General features: G+C 52.3%; 1 protein-coding gene and 1 long non-coding RNA gene across 8 annotated transcripts in view; one reads left to right on the forward strand and one right to left on the reverse strand.

Moving 5' to 3' along the window:
* LOC145651811 (uncharacterized) overlaps positions 1-1,678 on the reverse strand; it is a 1,990-nt gene extending 312 nt beyond the window's left edge. Inside the window, exons 1-2 of the long non-coding RNA XR_014117838.1 lie at positions 1,545-1,678; positions 246-426 (exon numbers count right to left, since the gene is read on the reverse strand). This is a non-coding gene — a long non-coding RNA (uncharacterized LOC145651811). The remainder of the gene's footprint in view (positions 1-245; positions 427-1,544) is intronic.
* The window catches only part of robo1 (roundabout, axon guidance receptor, homolog 1 (Drosophila)), a 177,654-nt gene that overhangs the window by 153,105 nt on the left and 2,158 nt on the right, over positions 1-22,391 (forward strand). For 5 of the 7 annotated variants that reach the window (XM_081699857.1, XM_081699855.1, XM_035534119.2 and 2 more), the window contains 17 exons: positions 1,204-1,285; positions 1,559-1,727; positions 3,761-3,927; positions 4,013-4,134; positions 5,040-5,274; positions 6,050-6,171; positions 7,823-7,994; positions 9,146-9,346; positions 11,662-11,688; positions 13,194-13,236; positions 14,535-14,689; positions 16,459-16,788; positions 17,679-17,789; positions 19,338-19,473; positions 19,601-19,831; positions 20,205-20,701; positions 20,847-21,020. In XM_081699857.1, the coding sequence (XP_081555983.1) occupies positions 1,204-1,285; positions 1,559-1,727; positions 3,761-3,927; positions 4,013-4,134; positions 5,040-5,274; positions 6,050-6,171; positions 7,823-7,994; positions 9,146-9,346; positions 11,662-11,688; positions 13,194-13,236; positions 14,535-14,689; positions 16,459-16,788; positions 17,679-17,789; positions 19,338-19,473; positions 19,601-19,831; positions 20,205-20,701; positions 20,847-21,020 (2,974 nt within the window). The remainder of the gene's footprint in view (positions 1-1,203; positions 1,286-1,558; positions 1,728-3,760; positions 3,928-4,012; positions 4,135-5,039; positions 5,275-6,049; positions 6,172-7,822; positions 7,995-9,145; positions 9,347-11,661; positions 11,689-13,193; positions 13,237-14,534; positions 14,690-16,458; positions 16,789-17,678; positions 17,790-19,337; positions 19,474-19,600; positions 19,832-20,204; positions 20,702-20,846; positions 21,021-22,391) is intronic. The other 2 variants (XM_081699856.1, XM_081699854.1) reach the window with 2 other exon arrangements.

Below are 22,391 nucleotides of genomic sequence, written 5' to 3' on the forward strand. Positions count from 1 at the left end.
CAGGACAGCAGTACTGTGTCTGTCTTTGTGTGTGTGTGTTTGAATATGTGGATGGGCGTGGGTGGGTGTGTGTGTGTGTGTGTGTGCGTGTGCACGTGCATGGGTGTATGTGTTATGTTATGGCTATTATTTACACAGCGAAAAGCCTACTATTCTGTGTGTGTCAATCAGGCTGCAGTGTATGAAGTCTAGCACACACACACACACACACACACACACACACACACACACACGCTGTCACTCACTCGTCATATTCATGTAGCGCCTCGTGTGCGGAGGTCGCTGGATGGGGAGGAGGTGCGGCTCTGTGGCCGCCTTACACAGATGGGTTGCTGCGTTTGAATTGCACTGAGGTCAAAGGTCATTTCATCGCAGGTCTTCAGGACGTGCTTTTAATTAAAATAGACATCTCACCCAGTGACAGCCCTGAGACAGAGAGAGAGCGAGAGAGAGAGAGAGAGGGGGAGAGAGAGAGAGAGAGAGAGAGAGAGAGAGAGGGAGAGAGTCTGTTTAACCTCAGGCATCCTACATTAATGAGGAATTATTCTGATGTAGTTATGCAGATAAGACAACAGCTGAACATTAGACACCTTTGTTCAGTTTAATTTGTGTTTTTCTCATCTTAGATGAGAGTTCAGCGTTCTCTCTGGGCTGCAGGTCTTTGTGTGCGCAGTTCTGGCCGTTAAATAGTTACATAAAATGGACTTTTCTCATACCCAGATGTGGCTGTCAGCAGACTTGGTTCCCATAGACCAAGTCTCTTATTAGCACGATCTGACATCTTTTCCCTTTGACTAGGACGTTTGTGCCCTTCGACCCCTTCTGGCTCACATACTCGCCACCCCCTGGCATGTGGGTGTGGGAGAGAGATGCGTGGGTGTGTGGGTGAATGTGTGTGTGTGTGTGTGTGAAGACAGAAAGGTCAAGTTTTTACTAAAAATAGAATCAACACATCTGATTGATTGTTTTACAAATCAAATCAAAGATGGAAGCAGAAGATCGAAGATTATTTGATCAAATAATGGTTGATAAAAAAAATGCACTGGCGAATGCACACAAATTATCATCAGAAAATTCTCCCCCCCCACCCTCTCTCTCTCTCTCTCTCCCGCTCTCTCTCTCTCTCCCTCTCTCTACCCTCTCTCTCTCTCTCTCTCTCTCTCTCTCTCTCTCTCTCTCTCTCTCTCTCTCTCTCTGCGACAGCTCGGAGACACAGGCGTGTACACATGTATTGCGTCCACCCCCAGCGGAGAGGCGTCGTGGAAGGCCTACCTGGAGGTGCAAGGTGACTGGCTGCTCTTCTGATGAACAGATGTGATAGAAACGAGAGACAGAGAGGGTGAAGGGAAACGAGACAGAAATGAAACCGGAATGGCTCAGTAATTGCTTGTCTCCTTGCTTCATGCCAATTTGATATAAAGGGTATGCGTGAGTGATAGAAAAAGAGCGAGAGAGAGAGAGAGAGAGCAAGTTAAAGAAGGGGAATTTATTTAGTTTTCCCTAACGGCTTCCCGGTTCTTCTCTGCATATTATTTTCCTCTCACCTCCGCTATCCCAGAGTTCGGCATCGCGGTGCAGCCTGGCAGACCCACAGACCCCAACCTGATCCCCTCTGCCCCGTCCAAACCGGAGGTGACCGACGTCACTCGCACGTCCGTGTCGCTCTCCTGGAAGCCAGACCTCCACTCCGGGGCTACGCCTACCTCTTACATCATCGAAGCATTCAGGTAGGAGTGGCTTCCGGCCCCCTGCCTCCTGTCGCTAGGACTCGGACACACTCAGCTTGTGAAACCTGTCTAGCGGAGTTTAGCGGCCTTGTACGGGAAGTGTTTTAGTGTGGTGTTGGGATTTTGCCAGTTAGCACAACATACAGTACTGGTGACGCATGGGTCATGATCTGGACGCAGCGTGACGATGCAGCCCTGTATCACAGCTTGAACACGTTTCTTTTATAACTTCTTTTATAGGCTTTAATGTAGGTACTTTATCCACAATTACATAATTATAGACATGGTTATGAATACATAGATAAACAAAAAACAAACTTTAAACTAGTAAATAAATGTGGAGGGTTCAAGCAAAGGTTTAAATTACTGATGCAGTCATGAAAAATGAAATGGTGATTCAGTGATGTATTACCATCACAAGGTTTATTTATATCGTGCCTTTCTGAAGAAGCTGTGCGCAGTATGGTATTAAAACAGAGTAAGAAAGAAGGCAGACATGAAGAAGACTGTGTGAAGAGGAAGGATTTCAGATGAGATATGACAGTTGAAGTAGAGGAGCAGTTTTAGAGAGATTGGAAGACCTCCCAAAGGCCTGCAACCCAGTGAGGACAAACTGGTGTGTGGGACAGAAAGACCTCCCAAAGGCCTGCAACGCAGTGAGGACAACCTGGTGTGTGGGACTTCAAGCAGTCCACAGCCTGAGGCGTTAAGGTTCGAGCTCAGACAGATCCTCAGAACCACTTTAACGTAACAGAGGGCTGAATGCATGCAGTGGCAGGTGACCAGTGTGCTCAAACCAGCAAGGGTGTGACGTGTGCAGACCATCTATTGTTCGCTAGGACTCCACCAGCCTTTTGGAAGTCTGTTCAGAGTTTTAGCAGGTACACCAATAATCAGAGCAATACAAGAGTCAGTACAACAGTTAACAATGGCCTGGGGTTGTATTTCAACAGCTTTCATGTTTCGAAAAGAGAGGCAGTGTTACAAAAGGGAGGAAAAGACAGATCTAGTGAGAGTTGCAGTGTCGAGTTTCATGTCACGGGTGGAGTCACAGCAGCTCCATCGCACTTGACAACTCCAGTGGCAAAAGAGGAAATACACATTCAGGATTTGGGGCTTTCTAGCGATTCTGTTTTGTCAGTGTTTAACTTAACAAAAGCGTGCATCCATCCAGAGCTCCAAATCAGAAATGCATGGGCTACACTGTAAGCGACTGTAGCAGTGGATAACGTGTGTTGACAGCCTATGCTCTGTTAGTTATGCTTCAAAACATTCTACTGCCATACAGTAGTCATGGCTATAGAAGGAGGGTTCTGTATTTTAGGACATCAAAAGAAAATGCTTCTTCAAACTAGTGTTAGTAGAAAGTAGAAGGCCACGGGTGCCTCTTAAAGAGCAGAGTCATTAATGCGACGTGAATAAACACTAGGCTGAAAGGCCTTATAGATTTTATTTGCGATGAGAAAATCTTTAAGCCGCTCATTTAGGCCTTTGGCAAAAGCAGGAGCTCAGGGATCGGAAGGTAGAAGAAGAATCTTTATTGTAGGCTATAACTGAGAAGGTTGCCAGGAGTCAAAGCCAGGTTTCTTTATGAAGGCCTTGGAGCAAGAGTTTTGGGGCCCTGAGAAGATGGACGCGAACCTCTGAAAAGAGCAGTGGAAAGCTTTGAGAAGAGAGGTAGAAGAATGGGGCAGGTGTAGGGTCCCAGGATGGAGTTCAGACGCACTGCTGCGCACATTGAAGCAGAGTCTGGAGAGGGAGCTGAAGGGGGCAGAGAGGAAATGTTGCTCCGTTTTCCCGCTGAAATCTAGAAAAGCTTCGCAGTGTTCAGTGGCAGTTGCAGAGGCTGAAGTTTGGGCTTCGAGATGTTTGTTGATGGTCCTGAACTCAGGTGAGTGCCTGGAGCTGACTGGACTGGCGCTGGAGGAGTCGGAGGTCTCGTGTTTGGTATTGGTTCTAGTTTAAAGTGCTGCTGTTGTGGTGTTTGGTTACTGTGTTAAGTGTGCTGTGGTGTTTGGTTTGCCCTCTCGCAGCCACGCGTCGGGGAGCAGCTGGCAGACACTGGCCGAGCACGTGAGGACAGAGCGGTTTGTTCTGAAGGGCCTGAGACCCAGCGCTGTCTACCTGTTCCTGGTGAGAGCGGCCAACGCCTACGGCCTCAGCGACCCCAGTGCCATCAGCGATGCCGTCAAGACCCAGGGTGAGGGAGCCACGGGTGTGTGAGTATACGGTAGCCCTGAGCTCTGAAAATAACACATTTCTTCTTTCTGTGTGTGTGTGTGTAGACATTCCTCCCACCAGCCAGGGAGTTGAACATGGCCAGATCCAGAGGGAACTGGGGGACGTCGTTATCCACCTGCACAATCCCACAATCCTCTCCTCCTCCTCCATCCGTGTCCAGTGGACAGTAAGTGCCACTGTCCTCTCCTTTCACCCCTCCCGTCCATCCCTGGCCCGCCCCCGACCAAACGTGTGGCGCAGCGTGAGCTTCCAGACCTTCCCAGCGCGGGAAGGTGTTGGACACCCCTTGTCCTCCAGGGTCCTTCACACGTTCGCGGGGGCTTAATGAGGAGCAGCTGGGACAAAAGGTGGCTTTTACTGAGTTGGATTTCGAGAGCATTAAGCTCTTTACAAGGCTGCCGTCCTGTTCATTGGAACCAGATGGAGCAGGTCCAACTCTTCTGTTTACATTACAGCTCCAAGGATGAAAAAAAGCAAAAGACAAACCTCTTAAATCAACACGCTATACAACACGTGAACATCACTGTTATTCTTTTAGAGTTGTTGTTACAAATCACCTCCTTTTTCGGGTTTGTGTGTTTTGAGTGATGAGTACTGCAGCTGTTCTTTAAAGATTTCTTTAAATGATGTACTGTTGTGGGGAGTGTCGGGCGTGAAGTGTCGCCCTGCTGCGGGACGCTCCGAACGGCGCGAGGCGCTGCAGAAGTGGGCGCTTCCTGTCAGGAATGTTCTGTCTGTGACGACGCGGTTTGCGGAGTGTCCCAAATGAAGGCCGTTCTCCCACGTGGTACCGTGCTAGCTGACGCTGATCCCGTTCAGAGTTCGAGCGAGGGGCGCCGCCGGGTCACGGTCGGTCGCGTGGTTGTGGTCGGCGCGCGGCCCCGTTGCCGTGCAGAACCAGAGGCTGCTGGGCCAGTTCGTGTAGACAGAAAACGGGTCCAGTGTGAAGAGAACAGCAAGAGTTGTGAACATGCCACACCCACCAACGTGGCTCTTCACAAACGTGGCCTTTCATCTATGACCTCAACCACCCAGCGCCTTCTAAGCCTGCTCTATCTGCCCTGCCTCTAGGTGGAGCAGCAGTCACAGTACATCCAGGGCTACAAGGTGATGTACCGGGTGTCGTCCGAGGCCAGCCAGGTCCGGGGTGACTGGGCTGTGTTCGAGGTGCAGAGTCCGGCCGAGCACACGGCCGTGGTCGCTCAGCTCCGAAAGGGCATGACCTACGACTTCAAAGTGCGACCCTTCTTCAATGAGTTTCAGGGCACAGACAGCGATGTCAAAGTGGGCAAGACCCTGGAGGAAGGTAAGGGCTAGCCAGCTGCCCGTCAGACGGCCCGTCTGAGCTGCCGTCTGTGTGTTACTTTGTTGGCCTCGCTCTCGTCCTCTAACGCAAAGCACTTCATTATAGTCACAGTGGCTCACAAGTAAAGCATGCATGTGTACATATACTGATCTGGGCGTGAGAACTCATGCGTATAGCTGTGCAGCGACGTTTGTGCAGAAAGGTAGACTTCTAGCCCCAAAACCCAGAGACGAACATGTGTGAAACGGCCGTGCAAGAGCCAGATGCCAGACGACAAACCAGAACTTAGTAACTGTAGTACTCAAGCAAATGCCATACGAACGGTTCACAGGGCGTGACTGTCTGCCTTTCCCCCAATCTTGGTTTACTCCCAGGGTTCGCATGGTGTGTGTGTGTGTGTGTGTGTGTGTGTGTGTGTGTGTGTGTGTGTGTGTGAGAGAGAGAAAGTAGGAAATGACTGCGAAAAAGACAGCTGGATTTGGTTTTAGCATTTGATTGCTCACAAGAGGCTGGTTGTGTTCTGGAGTCCTAGATCAGCCTCACATTCACACTCCAAAGGAGCAACTGGAGTATTTTTGTAGCCAAAGAAGCATTTCACAGCATTGACGCTTTATCTTATATGTTGATGACTTTTATTAATCTGTATTACAGTGTGTGTGTATGTGTGTGTGTGTGTGTGTGTGTGTGTGTGTGTGTGTGTGTATACACACACACACACACACACACACACACACACCTCACGCGTGTGTGTAAGAGCTCTGTTGTGTTCTCTCAGCTCCCAGCGCTGCACCAAGGGGTGTCACGGTAACGGAGAGCGGAGACAACGGCACCGTCGTCCTGCTGTCCTGGCAGGCCCCTCCGGAGGACGAACAGAACGGAGTTGTCCAGGAGTACAAGGTGAGGAGATGAGACATCACTGACTTAGTCGCCCACGCCGTCACATGTGCGCTCAGTCTCTTCCCTGTCCTCGGAGGGCTGCCAAGATGGACCTGGGAAAGAGTGCCACATGACAGTCTCTGGAGGAAATGGGAAAATTGCTATGGAATGCTGCCACCTACTGGACATGATGGAGACTCATTGCTGAAAGGGTGGTCTTCTGTTGAAAATTCCTCTGAAGCAGCGGTCATACATTATAGATGAATATGGTATCGCAATGAACAGACTGATACAGAATGCGTAAATCTCTGTGCAGCGGAACACTTACAGACCAGAATTCCACTATATTGCTTATCGGAGTTTCGCGGTGTCCTTCCCTTCTCCCTGCCCTTGTACAAATAATTCCTTTCATTTTTCTTTTGCTTTGGCCTCTTTTCCCCTCAGGCTCAGTGTGGCGTTCCCTGCCGCACTCTGCCAGCTGAGCTTGTGTGGTATTCACGTCGAGTCTCTTCCGTTTAATGAAAGCCTAGCACGATTGCATTACCGCTGGGTGGAGGAGGGCGTGAAGTTGTTGTTCATTTTCCAGGTAAATGTTTCCTGGTGACGAGGGAGGGGCGTTTTCGCGAGTAATTTCATGCTCGTTGAATGGGGCTCCAGCTCGCCGCCGGTGTTCCTCTCCCGCCGCATCTCAGAAGAGCCGCGGAGGATTCTGGGCCGGCACTCGGTCTCTCGCGCCGCGATGCCTCCCTGGGGCACGGTGGCAACTGCTAAAGGCGTGCCGCTTTTGCCAGGTCGGTGGCGGGCTTGACGAAGAGCAGCCCAGAGGAAACGCTGCCCGTGGGTGCGGGGACGCTGCGTGCATGCTGAGCTGCCTGCACACCTTCACGCGTGACCTCTCTGGGCCGGGACAACCGGGGCAGCCCTCGTTATCTGCCCACGGTCAGGGCCACACCGCCTTGCTTGGGTAGTAACGTTATTACGGTGCAGCAGTTTCTCACGTGCTGAGACAGAGGGTGCTCGGAGAGAGCTCGGTTACGGCTCTGAGTGCACACTGACATAACTCAATTTCTGGAGGAGAAAAACAACTTTTTATTTCTTTCTAGACAGGATTCCGTTTTACTGGATTTGAGGAGTTTCTCTGTTATGAAGTAGCTTAGCAATGCTACCGGTGGTGCGATAAAGGTTCAGAACAAAAAGAAAAACGTGCCTTATTGTTTCTGAGGAGCCCACAGAACTGTATCCACGGAGATGTGCCTGACATCACCACGTTCAGACTTCACACATGACGCAAACGGTACAGATGCAGAGATGCCGTATTTACACAGGTCACTCTCCTCCCCTCTCTCCTCCCCGCTCCTCTCCTTCCCTCTCCTCCCCTCCCCTCCCCTCTCTTCTCCCCTCTTCCCCTCTCTCCTCCCCGCTCCTCTCCTCCCCTCTCCTCTCCTCACCTCCCCTCTCCTCTCCTCCCCTCCCTCCTCCCCTCTCCTCCCCTCTCTCCTCCCCTCCCCTCTCTTCTCCCCTCGTCCCCTCTCTCCTCCCCTCTCCTCTCCTCTCCTCTCCTCTCCTCCCCTCCCCTCTCTCCTCCCCTCTCTCCTCCCCTCTCCTCACCTCCCCTCTCCTCTCCTCACCTCCCCTCTCTCCTCCCCTCTCCTCCCCTCTCTCGCTCCACCAGATCTGGTGTTTGGGCAACGAGAGCCGCTACCACGTCAACCGCACGGTGGACGGGTCCACGTTCTCCGTCCTGATCTCGGGTCTCGTCCCCGGGGTGCGCTACGGCGTGGAGGTGGCAGCCAGCACGGCAGGGGGTCCCGGGGTGAAGAGCGAGGTCACCTACTTCCAGTTGGGTAAGTGAATGAATGTCTCAGCCACTGACCCACAGCTCCCCCACTGGATGTAGGTGTGAGCGTGGGCGGTTTTGCTTACGTGATATCCAGCCCTTCATCTGATGTTATAACTGTGGATTGGAGGTTAGCTTTTCACCGTTTGTTAAACTTTTCACGATTGTTATCACTGCAAAGGTTCAAAATAAACAAACTACTATGTTATTGTATCGCTCCGCTCAAACCCCAAATGCACAGTTCATATGTATAGACTTAATTATTAGGGGATGTTATGGATTTGAAGGGAGTCGTGTACTTTGATGCATTGTCTCAAGAGACGTCTGTGCGAGAGGTTAAACGGTTAACTGCAATAATTCCATCAACAGTGGTGTGGCTTACTGGACCAGGGCCATGCGAGACACGTGATGGACAGGGAAGCTTCAAAATTTGATCAGCCTTCATTGCCTCTAAATTCCTTCTAATTTAATCACGATCGGGACCTCGATTAGCGTCGGTCTGCCGGTAACACGAGGGGAAAATTCTTTTAACATCCGACATCCGCAAATGAAGAGCACACGTTCGACGGCGCGACAACATCGGCGTGTAAAGCGGATCACAAGACAGAAAGCAGGCAGGTGCGTTAGGTGGCATGCGTGTGGGAGGAGCGGCTTGCACAGACACGCTGCGTTTCGCTTTCAGAAGGGTCCGCAGCAGGTGCGTACATGCCGACAGCAAGTCAAAAAGAAGATGGAGAGGGAGAAAGGAGACTGAACATCTTGAGAACACATTGAGAAGCGTGCAATGGAAGAACAGGTGTGGGAGTAAACAAGACAGACAGAGCCCCTCCGTTCCGCCGTTTTTTACTAGCCGAGAAGCTACTCGTAGACTAATCATACACGGGGGGGGAGTCATGCAGAAGAGCTTCGGCAGGGTTGGGTGCAGGTTTCCTAAAACCTGACTTTCGTGCCTTCAGTACCCTTCACTCAAACTTTTCTCTTGTTTTTTCCTCAAACGCTGTTTTTATAGTCCACAGTGACTCCAATTTTTAAGCTGAAGCTTCCGAACGTGTCAGAAACGAGTGCGGTGAGACAGTCTTGTGCCTCTTATTCTGTCGTTGTCTCCAAATTTGTCTCCCTGTCTCTCTTTCTTCTCCCTCCCGGTCCCCCGCGTCCCAGACTCCTCGGGGCGGATGACCCAGACGGTGGTGGATCCAGAGAACACGCTGTCCCAGCAGATCTCGGACGTGGTGAAGCAGCCGGCCTTCATCGCTGGCATCGGCGCCGCCTGCTGGATCATCCTCATGGTGTTCAGCGTCTGGCTGTACCAGCACCGTAAGAGGAGCGGACTGAGCTCCAGCTACGCCGGCATCCGCAAAGGTACGGCCGGACGACCGCCCCCGGTCCTGTGGCAGTGTGGGCGTGAATCTGAACGTGTGTGTGTGTGTGTATGTGTGCGTGTGCACACATGCTTCCTGCACTGGACTTTACGAACGGGCCAGGGGTATTTGCGCAGAGAGCCTTTTTGGCCTTTTTAAATGGAAAATCACCGTTGGCGGCATGCGCTCGGCAGTAAAGGCAGGCGTGTGCAGGAAAGTGGCCCTCAGAACTGTGTTTAGCGTGAAGAACCTTGGGCTCATCCTTAATGCTGGAGTTTAAAACACACACACACCTGTAAGGGGCTGTCTGTTTCTCTGTTTTCATCTGATCCTTCAAAGCAAGGTTTGAAGTGTTCTCACTGCAGAGCAGTTAGGATAGGAATGTGTGTGTGTGTGTGTGTGTGTGTGTGTACGTACCTTTGTGACACTTCATGCAGAAATGGGGTTTTCATTATTTTTTAATGTCTGGTGGGCGCCTCTGGGGGCTCCACCACAACAGGCCGTGCGAGCGCAATGAATGTCTGTCCCCACGTCCGCGCTCAAGCTGCGTGGCTACAGGCGCGTCTCCTCCACATCGCCCACTTTCCTTCTGAATATGAATTCACAGGCCGGCGATTTTGCTTCCGATGTGCGGCTCGCAGCTGCTCTGATATTCAAGGAGAAAAAAACAGCGATATTTCGTGCCTCGCGTGTCCTTGCTTTTAAAATGTCTTTGACTCTTTGCCCCCGTCAGACGCTCCGGAGGACGTCGGAATCCTCACGCTCACGCTAGGGAGCACCTCGCCTCAACCGCGTGACCCTTCTTGCACTTTGATCTCTGCACTCAGCCTCCCTCGACGCGTAGACTGTGATGCCATGGGGTTTCCCTCACGGCAGGCTTTGCCCCCACACGCACCGGATCCGAGCCTGGCGCCGGTGCACCCTGACCTGGGGCTGGGTGGAGTTCCGGGGGGCTGCAGCTCCCGCACAGCCCACGGGCGGGTCAGATCTCAGACCTCGGAGTCGCCGGTTCTGGGACGATGGCAGACATTCACCCGCTGCCCGAGTGTCTGGGTGTGAGAGTCTAGCAAAGGCTGGTGCAGGAATGAAGAAAGGCGGGAGAATGTGTGTATTTTTGTTGCCACATAAAACAAAACAAAACAAATGTGCACTTAGGGTGGAACAGAGGGTGGAACTTTTCCTGAGCATGTCTAAGATTGTGTGTGTGTGTGTGTGTGTGTGCCTCCTAAGCATGCATACTTGTGTGTGCGTGTTTGCATGCTGTGCAGTGTATGTAAGCTTGCTGTGTGTACACACACACAGGTTATAAGGCAGGGCAAGTTTATTTATATAACATTTTTCATTACACAGTTGTAAAGCAAAGTGCTTCATGTATATATAGCATATATATTTTTATAACCTACAAAAGCACTGTTCGTACCACCAACCTCCCATCACAGCTACCCAGACAGCCTGCGGCGTACCCATCATCCTGCCCGTTAGCGTGTTCGTCTGCCGTGGGCCGCGCTCAGAGTTCGTCCCCAATTGCTTCCCGATGCATGAATTCACATGTGTGGAAAACCACACGGACACGCTGGGACCTCGGGGAGCTGCCAAGCGGGCAGACGAACGGCAGAGTGGCGTTTAAAGTGTCGGCCTGCAGCGCCGTTGGAGCAGCTTCGAGCAACAGCCGAATGGGACGAGAGTCCGCCTCAGCCATTCGACGTTCAAATTGGCCCGCTGTGGCCAGTCCGGTTCTTGTGTCATTGGTCTGTCCGGTCCGCAGCTGGAGGCCGCGGGCGGAAGACGTCCCATAGACGCTGAGACCCAGGGTTTGAGCTGCGTGCAGCTGTTCATAGCGCCACGTGGACGCGGTATGTTTTCCAGTGGCCCGTGGCCCTTCGTGTGCCCCTGCATGTTTTGCTAAGTGTCGTGGTCCAGGCCTCCGCTTAAGTTCTGCAGTATCAAATGCGACACGATTTCTCCCTTAAACGAAACAACAGCGGCGAACAGCGGAGAAGAGGGGGTGCACAGGGGGCCTTTATGGATGCTTCCTTTGTGCTGCTACAGCGAACTTCCAGACTGGATTTCCGTACATGTGTGCGGGCATCAGTAAATGTCTTTTTATGCTTGTGTTTGCAGTTTCCTTGTATACGGCTTCCCGGCGCCGTTTTAAACAGGCGCAACCCTGTGTTCTGAGAGTGCTCTGGTACTGACGGCGGGTTTGTGTGTGAGCGGCACTGCCAGAACGGGCGCGTGAGGAGGAGTTTTGGGTCTGATCGTGTTTTGTTTTGTTTGTTTTTTTCTCTCCCCATGTCTCACCTCCCGGACCTGCAGTGCCGTCCTTCATGTTCACACCCACAGGTAAGAGCCGCAGCTCACCCGTACGAGACCTCGGGCCGCGCCGGACCTCAAAGAGAATTCCGGAGTTTAAGGGAGCGGTAGTCGCATATTCTGTGCTTGGTCTAATCTCCGTTTACCCAGGAGTCAGCTGGGATGGACCTCTGACCATGCAGGGGAGCTCCTTGAGCAGAAACTGTAAAACTGGACCAGGTTTAGAACTGCAGGCCAGGAGTTTCAGTCTTCTAGGATTCCCGAGGTTTGGCGATCGGTGGCGTTTTTAGGTGGACGGCTGTCGTTCTCTCGCGTACATGGAGGTCAGCCGCTAACCGCCCTCCCCCTCCATGCAGACAGGCCGCACTGGACAGCAGGGCAGCAGGCCAAGCCACGCGGCCGCGCCCCCCCTGGGTAAAAATACAGCTGGCCACAAGACACGGGCAGTAAAACGGCGCTCCGAGGCTTTTCCCGCGGCTTGCCAGGCCTGCTCTGCCGACCATGGGCCTTTTAAACCCGTGCGGGTGGCAGCTCAAAGCGGCCCGGCCCCCCCAGGGCTCGGCTAGGGTCGGGCAAGCTGACCTGAGAACCTGGCCCAGAGCCGGCGTGGCAACGTGATGGAGCAGAGAGCGAAGGTTCTGGAGCCGTCCTCCGTGGGCGCTGCATGCCAGCGTGTGCAGCAGCTGTTTAGTGTTGCTACGGTTTTCTACTTTTTAACCCGCATTTCTGATTCCAAGAGAGATGGAGCGCGAAGGCGTGGACAGCGGGGACGGGTTGCGATGTGCCCGCTTTTGTTTCTGAAGGGAAGCGACGCACGACTACGATCGATGACGCCCCGGACAAGCGTCGAGTGGAACTCGATGGACCCACGAGAGGCGCTCTGACCGCCAGTCCCGCCGACGCCTGTTCAATCAGTATTCATAGATCCAGAAAATGCGGTGTATCATTGCTAAGCACTTCAGCGTTTCGGGCCAGAGAGTGCCAGCGTTGGAGTGTGATTGAGGAGGTTATCTGTGCAGACGCGCGCGGGCGTCCGCTCTGGAGTGGGGAAGGGGTGGGCCGTGAGCCGCGGACCCCCCTCTGGCCGAGGGCTAGGGGAGCTGGTATGACAGCTGGAGGGTCTCTCTCTGCCTGCCACGCTGGAGAGAGGAGCTCTCCACAAGAGTGGCCCACTCTAAGCCCACCGCCACACAGGGCAGCCAAGGCTCTTACACACACACACGTAGACATGCATTTATATATATACACACACACACACACACACACACACACACACACACGGTGTACGTATACATGCAGTCATATGCATACAGACACATTCATGCATTTTTCAAAACGTACTCGTGCACGTTTTCACTGCTCGAAAGGTCACTTAGAAATTGCGCGTCGCTGGCACCACAACCTTTTAATGAGCCTTTTAGTGTTCAGAGCCATTAGTCTCGCGTTTGGTGTCCAGACTGTGAACAACATCTGAGGTTATACATGTTTGGCTTCTGTCATTATTGATCTTTGCTGTGTTTTGCTTTCTTCTGCAGTTTCCTACCAAAGGGGAGGGGATGCCGTCAGCAGCGCTGGCCGGTAAGTTATGAAACCAATCGCCTTAATAAATAGCTTACTCAATTAGGCGGTTCGGTGCAATTGCTTATTTGGGGCACTAGGGGGCAATATTGGCTTTGGGGTGACGTTTTTTACACACGGCAGTGGAGAAAACGCACACTACACCACGAAGCTGAGGGAATATGCAGACAAAAGCTCATCCCCTCTATGCGCCTCGTGTCTGCTGGTGCAAGAATTTCCTCGCCAGGCTTGTGCCATGTCGTCATTGCCTGCGGGTACCCCACCCCCCAAAACTCCACCCCGCCCCCACCCAAAACGTGCGGGTGTGTGTGCTCGGGGCCTCTCTCTGGACGCCCTCCGCACAATACATGCCAGGGAAAACGTCCCCAGCCAGTTAGAAGGAAGAAAGAGGCCATACTGGTCTGGAGGGGAGCGTGGGGGGGGATACCAGAGGAGGGTGAACACTGAGCGTGCGTGCGTGGGATCTCACGGCACCGCACGCTGACTTTGAAGTCCTGGTTGCACATCTTTGATGAATGTCCCTATAAATCTCGCCTTCATTGTCTCTCTCTCTCTCTCTCTCTCTTTCTCTCTCTGTCCCCCTCGCTCTCTCTCCCTCTCTCTCTCTGTCCCCCTCTCTCTCTCCCTCTCTCTCTCTCCCTCTCTCTCTCTCTCTGTCCCCCTCTCTCTCTCTCTGTCCCCCTCTCTCTCTCTTTGTCTCTCTCTTTGTCTCTCTCTCTCTCTCCCTCCCTCTCCACTCTTTGACCTTGTGGTCAGCTTGCGTGTTTCTTGTCGTGTTTGCTGCCTTCACCTCTGGCTCTGCTGTTGCCTCAGACGTTGTTCTGCGTCCGTGTGTGAACGGCAAGCTGCAGCGTCTGGTGGCCTGGATCCAGCGATCCAAGAGCATTCAGCCCAGACACAGAGACAGAGACAGAGACAGAGACAGAGACAGAGAGAGAGAGAGAGAGAGAGAGAGAGAGAGAGAGAGAGAGAGAGAGAGAGAGAGAGAGAGAGAGAGAGAGAGAGAGAGAGAGAGAGAGAGAGAGAGAGAGAGAGAGAGAGAGAGAGAGAGAGAGAGAGAGAGAGAAGCAAGATACATTGACATAAAAGAAATCCATTCACTCTGCTCTTCGCAGCAAAATGCTATAGATTTGAGCTTTGAAAACACAATTTTGTCCCGGGGACAACAAAAACAGGATAAAACACTGATTCACCAGAAATATCTACAAAAAACGCTTACAACCTTGAATGGATTAAAATGGTGATTTCTTCAAACAACGCTGAAGTGTACTGGCACGTGTGCGTGCGTGTGTGTATAGGCCCGGTTTGCTGAACGTTGGCGAGCCGGCAGCACAGCCCTGGCTAGCAGATACGTGGCCCAACAACTGCACCAGTCAGAACGAGTGTAGCATCAACTGCTGCACCTCCAGCAACAGTAACAGTGACAGCAACCTGGTCACCTACAGCCGCCCCGGTGAGTGTGTGTGAGTGTGAGTGTGTGTGTGTGTGTATGTGTTTCTTTGTGTGTGCGTATATGTGTGTATGTATAGTTAGGACTGCTGTACAATTGTAGATTGATACTGTGCGTACGTGTGTGTGTGATTGTGTGTGTATGTACACGTGTAGTTCAGAATACCTCATGTTGCTATACAGTTGCAGATTGGTACTGTGTGTGTGTGTGTACATGTATAGTTAGGAATACCTCATTTTGTTGTACAGTTGTAGATTGATTGTGTGTGTGTGTGTGTGTGTGTGTGTGTGTGTGTGTGTGTGTGTGTGTGTGTGTGTGTGTGTGTGAGATATTTGCTGATGGTTAGAGTTGGGCTGTTTGAAGCAGTGAGTGAAGGTCTTATGGTCTCTACCCTGCCAGATAATCAAATTGGCCGACTGATTTCCATATCGTTGTTATAGGCCCTAAATGCAATTTCCCCTAAGTGCTTACTTATTTAGGAAACAGGGAGCAGTAGCAGAGGTCAGGGAGAGCGAGTGAGCGAGAGCGAGAGCGCGAGTACCTAGGAGAGCGCTTGCGTCCGTGAGAGGGATGCGGACGGAGCAGAAATAGGGTGTAGGGCAGGGTGGAGAAAGAGTTATGGATCACATCCAGGTGGGTTTTTTGCAGGTGTCAGCAGTGACTTCACAGGAAAAAGGGAGCTGGATTTGTCCTCACACACACACACACACACACGCACTCACACACGCACACACTCACGCACACACACACGCACTCACACACGCACTCACACACGCACACACACACACACACGCACTCACGCACACTCACACACACACACACTCACACGCACACACACACACACACACGCGCACACACACACACACACACGTTCATACCCAGAAACCCAGCTGTACATCAAAGCCCATAAAAATCCATGTAAAAACGGTAGAACAGTATTCAGAATAACGTCTGAGCTCCACCCATACAGACACCACAGCACCTCACAAACCCACCAGCGTTTATGGCAGGAGCGCTTGGCTGTGTGCGTGTGCGGCGCACTCTTTCCGGCGCGTGCCTTCTGCTGCTAACACAAGCGTTTATCCCGATTGTCTTTTTTTTCTCCCCCAAACGAAGGGAGGACGGATAAACGCTCACCGCATGCCCGTGTTGAACGGCGGGAGACTCCGGCCGCATGCCTGGAGTGCAGATCCGACCGCGTGGAGGATTTGGATGTTTTAGCTAACTAACTATCTGCTGCAGAGTTCAAACATAACCATAGGTCTAGTTGTTTTGGGTTTTTTGCTTGGGGGGTGGAGGGGGGGATTGCATGGCCTGCCCAGTAATTCCTGCTCACCCTACTGATAATGTGTTAGGCTGGGTGGTGGGTTCCCTCAGAGTTGAAATGAAAACTACACCACTGACTGTAATCCTTTAGTCTGCTAGTGTGGAAACATTGTACACTGGTCGTGTTTTAATAAATAAGTGGACTAGAACAGGACACGCAGGTGCTATTTTCTCAGCGCCCAAGATTTTCTGACTGACACTGGGATCTCAAGATACATTGACTCTGTTTCTCTCTGCTTAAGATGACCCAAAAAAAAGCAGTAATATAACCAAGCATACAACCTGCCATGTGGAGAACCTGGCCTTAGAATGAATGTTTAATTAATTGATAAGCTCATCTATAAAGCTGAGATGAGGTGAAATCCAAGCCTCTCCCATGTTAGAGGTTTATGCTGGCCTCGTGGAGACTGTTAGCCAGATCTGTGCTCTCCTGTCCCACTACGCAGCGGACTGCATCGGCAGCTACGGCAGCCAGCTGGAGGGCAAAGCAGGCAGCCTGCTGGCGTCGGACTCCGGCCTGTACAGTGACGTGGACCTCTCCAGCAAGCTGGGCGAGATGAAGACCTTCAACAGCCCCAACCTGAAGGACGGGCGGCCCACGCCATACGCCACCACCCAGCTCATACAGGCCGGCCTGGCCGGGAACCACGGCAACCACGGCGGCGAACCTGGCGAGAAGCAGGTCTGGAAAGGCAGCACAGGCACTCCTCAGAAGCAGCAGGAGGTGACCTCACAGCTGCAGTACAACATCATGGAGCAGAACAAACTGAACAAGGGTGAGTTTAGAGGCGGGGTGGTGGGGGTGGGCAGGCGCACGCCCCGACCTCTAGAGGGCGTCGGCGCCTCCAGGTAGTTTTGGTTTAACGTAGCGCAGGCGCACGATAGCCGCTTTGGTCGCGCTTGAAGGCAGTTTCCCGTTGGATGGATGACGGACTGTGTTCCACAGAAGGATACCGCCGTTGTCACCGTATTCCCATGAATCACTCGAGATGCGTCGATGTTGAGCTCTTATCTGGACGTTCTGAAGCATGCTGGGACATCTCAGGCTCCGTGTCCCCATCCCTCTGCCTGTCTTCACTCAGTACTTCAGGGATCTTCACAAGCTGCCAATCTTCCTCCGTTCACTTTCTCCAATCGCTTTCTATTTTGGACCATCCTCTCTCTCTCTCTCTCACACACACACCCTCAGCGCCCGGTGTTTCTCTTCATCCGTGTTCGTTGTCTCGGCTGTTTAATAGGTGGTGAAGAGCTGTGCCTGCCCTTAGCGATCCACCATCCTTTGAACTGGGCACAGCAATTACCACCTTGACGGAACGTGACGGGACTCGAGCCGGAAGGTTCTATGGGAGTCTTCTGCTCTCCTGCGTTCAAAAAGACGGGTTTTCCTTTTCGGGGCCTTTTTGCATGTCTAGCAGCGTGTCGGTGTGATGTTTCGCACTGTTTACAAAGGGCGGTTGTAAGCAGTCCCTCACAAGTCCGTTTGTGACCGCGCTGGTTTTCCTGCATGTCGTCTCATCCTGGGACGCGTTCCACTAAACCCCTGAGACGCTCGAAAAAACGGCTGCCCCCCCGCCCCTTCCTGCATGTGCTCATGGGATTGAACAGAGAATTTTGGGGGGGGGACTTGAATGTTGCGATTGACGGAGTTCTTCGTGTGATCCCTCAGACCACCGAGGCAGAGACAACACCATGCCTGCCAGCATCCCCTACAGCCAGGGCCCAGAGCCCAACCCCGCCAGGACCTACAGCAGCTCTGACCGGGGCAGCAGCACATCCGGTAAGAGAGCTACACTTCCGTGCGGAATAGCGAGACGTGCTCTATGAGCCAAATGCACGCTAAGAGCTTCTCCCAGCAGGCCTTGAGACGCTGTTAGAATCCATCTTGTTCTAATCCGGTTATAATCCCGCGCATGTTCAAGTGACCTTTCAATGGTGACCAAAGGGCAGGTGTTGGCTAAGGGCTTATAAACATGTATACTGTGAAAGCACGTAGAAATGTAGTGGAAGTAGGATCTTATGAATACGGCATGAACTGATATGTTCGCGTGCCTAAAACCAGGTCGTGCATAAAGAGACTACCGCACGTATAACACGGCTTTGCCAACACAAGACGAGTTTTTCATGAGTCAGGGAGCTTCTCAGTACGTAAAACTGACCATTGAGTGGTAGCTCACTGGTTACTGTACTTGATTTGTAATCGGTACTTGACGTTAATCCTCAGTTGCTCAAATTGTCATGTCATAATTGTAGCTAAATCAGCTAAATGCCGTAAATGTAAAAAAACAATCTTCTTATTGTCGAAACCTCTAAATCTAGTCGCCGGCGTCAGACACTCAGTGTAGTGCAGAATATGAAGAAGTGTTCACCTCCAGAGACTCATCTTATTACTGAGCCTCCCGTCATCATTTGGGTGCTGTTTAGATTTTAATTGTTTATAGTTATTATTGCTGAGCGGTTTTTTTTTTTGTTTGTTTGTTTTTTAAATCTTTTTATCACTCCACCCAGTTGATATCCAGCACGTCCTAAAGACCAATAAATCGTTCAGAACCTGACACCTTCAAATTGCCTTTCTCGGGCAAGAAACAGCCGAGGAAGAGCACCAACTCCCGGGCAGAACGGAGGGGGAGCGGGCCCGCGTCGTCTCCGTGGGCATCGGCGCTCCCGCCGGACCTCCGGGGCAGATTACGCACCGTGTAGAGCTCGGGGGGTGGGTGGATGTTGGTAGCAGTGGGTTAACCCCCCCCCCCCACCTCTGCAATATGCCGCACAGCCATTAATTACCCTGCCTATCATCCTCCTTCATAAAGGAGAAGGATAACGTTGTCAGCGCTCCGGTGTTCGTCGCAGGGCAAGGGTAAATGGCTGCCACATGGCGGCGCACGCGAGATGCCCGCCATAATGCGCCCGGTCTATTTTTACATTGTGTCGGGTGACCGGGTAATCACAGGGAAGACTCCTGGCTCATTGGCTCGGAGTTCTAAAGCTTTGCTCCTAATTGGACGCGGCTTTTGCGCGGCTCGTCGTCCCGGCCCACCTCTCCTGGCAGCGGATGGCGCTGGTCTTGAAAAATGGCTCCTTTTCTGAGAGTCGATCGTTAATTACAAACAAGAATAACGTTCCCGAGCACTTTACACTGTATATTATTGAGAGGCTGCCATTAGTGTTGAAGTGTAAAATTGTCATAGCTGCATCAAGCGCGGGGAAAATGAGCCAGTGTTTAGTAATACATTTTAATTAGCCACCAAATTATTTATGAATTTTTGCAATGGGATGGATATTGATAGTGCTGATGGAGTGTGTGTGTGTGTGTGTGTTTGTCAAACAGGTAGTCAAGGCCAGAAAAAGGGGGTGCGAACCCCTAAAGTCCCCAAGCAGAGCACAATGAACTGGACGGACATGCTGCCCCCCCCTCCCATCGGCCCCCCGCCGTGTCAGGACTACAGTCTCTGTATGGACGACAGGTGGGCCCACACACACCCCACACACACACGTACACACGCAAGCACGTGCACCCAGATTTTGCGTTACACATTTATAGAAGAGAAAAACAAAAAACACCCTCCCACGTGTCTCTGTGACGTCCCCCAGCTACGAGGTGGAGCTCCAGGGCCCCGTACCTCCCTCTTGCATGTACCTGCAGCCCGACGAGCTGGAGGAGGCGGAGCTGGAGCGGGGCCCCACCCCTCCCGTGAGGGGCGATGCCTCCTCTCCGGCCGCGGTGTCCTATAGCCACCAGTCCACGGCCACGCTGACGCCCTCCCCGCAGGAGGAGGTGCAGCCCATACTGCCACAAGCCCTGGAGGGGCCGCACGAGCACAGGTGCTCCTACCACCACCCTGATGACTGATCATATTAGCTAAATGAAGCAGCCGATAGCGTCCTTTAGCTACAATTCTATTATTTCTAGATGCTGTTTCTTTAAAAAAACACCCAATATGTTCTAACTATCTGGCACTTCAGTTGCATTCTTATAATGACAATTTTCATAAAACAGCTCATTTATTTATTACTGATCAGAACTCCCTCTATTTCGTCTGTGTATAATAGTCATACTTTGCCTGTAATTTTTTTGTTTGTTTTTGGTGTCATGTTTGGTCTTAATACCTCTCTCTCTCTCTCTCTCTCTCTCTCTCACGCACGCACGCACACACACACACACACACACACACACACACACTCTCTCTGCCCTCAGACGACAGTTAGCGAGCCCCCCCGCCCCTCCGCGTCCCCTGTCGCCCCCACACACCTACGGCTACATCTCCAGCCCACTGGGCTTGGACGCAGACGGCCTGGAGGAGGAGGAGGAGGATGAGGAGGATGTAGAAGAGGACGGGGCGGACGAGACGGACGCCGAGGTGGCCCGCGTGCACCGGTGGCGCTCTGCCCCCGCCGCCGGCCGGCCTCCCGGCCCGGCCGAGCCTCGCGCGCACCTGCGCGGCCTGGAGCAGACGCCGGCCTCCAGCACCTGTGACCTGGAGAGCTCCGTCACGGGCTCCATGATCAACGGCTGGGGCTCGGCGTCCGAGGAAGACAACGCCTCGTCGGGTCGCTCCAGCGCGCTCAGCTCCTCCGATGGCTCCTTCTTCACCGACGCCGACTTCGCCCAGGCCGTGGCAGCGGCCGCCGAGTACGCCGGCCTCCGTGTGGCGAAGCATGTTGGGAAGGGCCAGCAGCAGACGGCACCTACAGGTGCGGAACTTCCTTGTAGTTGTAGGGTTTGTTTAGACTGTGTGCCATCGTACTACGTGGGGGCAAGTAACTGATGCGTCCGTGTAATTAACGGGACGTTACAATGATGCCACCTCACTTCCTCCTCCTTTTTAATGACCCACAGCACGAAAATACCAAAACCTGCCTGTGAGCCACCGTCCGGCAAGCCCCTTGTCTACGGACGGCAGCGTGAGCGTGGCGGCAGCCCCCCAGCGAAGGCCTCAGAGGAGACAGAAGCCGCAGGCATCTGGACACGTGGGCTACCAGCGCAGCCTCCACGGCGCCGCCTACAACGACGGTGAGCGCCGGCTCCGCCTACTCCATCCGCCTACACGGACGGCTCCGCCCCCACACAGCAGCCACAGAGGCGGCCTACCGCTGTGCCGGGAAAAGAGGGAGAGAGAGAGAGAGAGAGAAGAAGGGATGTGTAATGGATGTCTACTCCACCCTCACTCACTAATGAAATTGGCCCAGCATCGGGCGCTTCCATTCAGGTCCTCCTCGCACTCTCTAGTCATGCCTCTCACTGCCTGAGGGTTCATCTCCCTGTTCTCTAAGGCCTTCTGAAAGGTCATCACGAGCGTTTGCATGGCCGTGCACGCGCGCGCCCACGGTCATCTGCTGGGCTTTCGCATCGAGCCGCTCGTCCTTGTGTGTTGACATGAAGATTTAATGTCACACACACAAAAGACAGCAGCCTGACATCTAAGATCTGCTACCCCACACCCCACCCATCTTGTAGTCTGAGTGGTAATCTCACCATCCACCATCAGGGTGACTGCAGAGCTCTAACTCTGCACGGGTTCCTCCTACACCTGGTTCAGCAGAAACACTCTCATTAAACATATCCATGATGTGATCTGCACAACTGACCTGCGACCTGTACGAGTGTCTCATGTCCTGTACCACAGAGGTCACGTGAGTGACTTACTGGGCATTTCACCTCCCCATACAGCCAAACTGACACACAATCTGCTTCCTCTCAGTCAGTTCAGCTCCAGTACAATTCAAACCAACTGGCTTAACATTAGTCATTTTTTTTGTGTGATTTTCTACTGTTTTCTACAATTTCCAGTAGCCCCTTATCTGTTAGTACTCACCTGGCAAGGGCAGACTGGCATAAGTAACCTGTAATGGATGTTTACTGGATGTATTTATCTTTTAGCCTTTTTTAACCTTGTTATTTTTTTTAACTACCATCTGCCTATGGAAGTACCATACACATCCCCCTCCGCCCACCAACACACACACACACACACACACACACACACACACACAGTCATAAACCCAGTAAGCTCTCTTCCCCACATAATCACCTAACCCTTTCTCTACAGTCTGTAAAGTTTTGCACTGAACAAGACAGACAGAGGAACTACTGGCTACCCTAGGCCAGACGACATGTTCAAATTAATGTTCAAACCTGGAGTTGGAACAAATATCCACAGTTCAACTGGGTAAATCCAGAAGCTTTTTTGTGTGTGTGTGTTGATTTATTTTCAGTAGGTATTGCTCAAATAAAAAAAAAAAAAAAGCTAGGTTCCACTAGGCCCAGTTGCTAACGGCAATAGCGTGCGGCTCTGCGCGAAAAGGAATTTCTTTCTGTGCTCATCTGCGGGAGGCTGGACTGTGGGTGCGGCGGCGCAGCTGTGATTCGCTCTCACCTCGCAGG

The sequence above is a fragment of the Electrophorus electricus genome, chromosome 17 (assembly GCF_041902795.1).
Source record: "Electrophorus electricus isolate QZ-2024a chromosome 17, ASM4190279v1, whole genome shotgun sequence".
NCBI lineage: Eukaryota > Metazoa > Chordata > Actinopteri > Gymnotiformes > Gymnotidae > Electrophorus > Electrophorus electricus.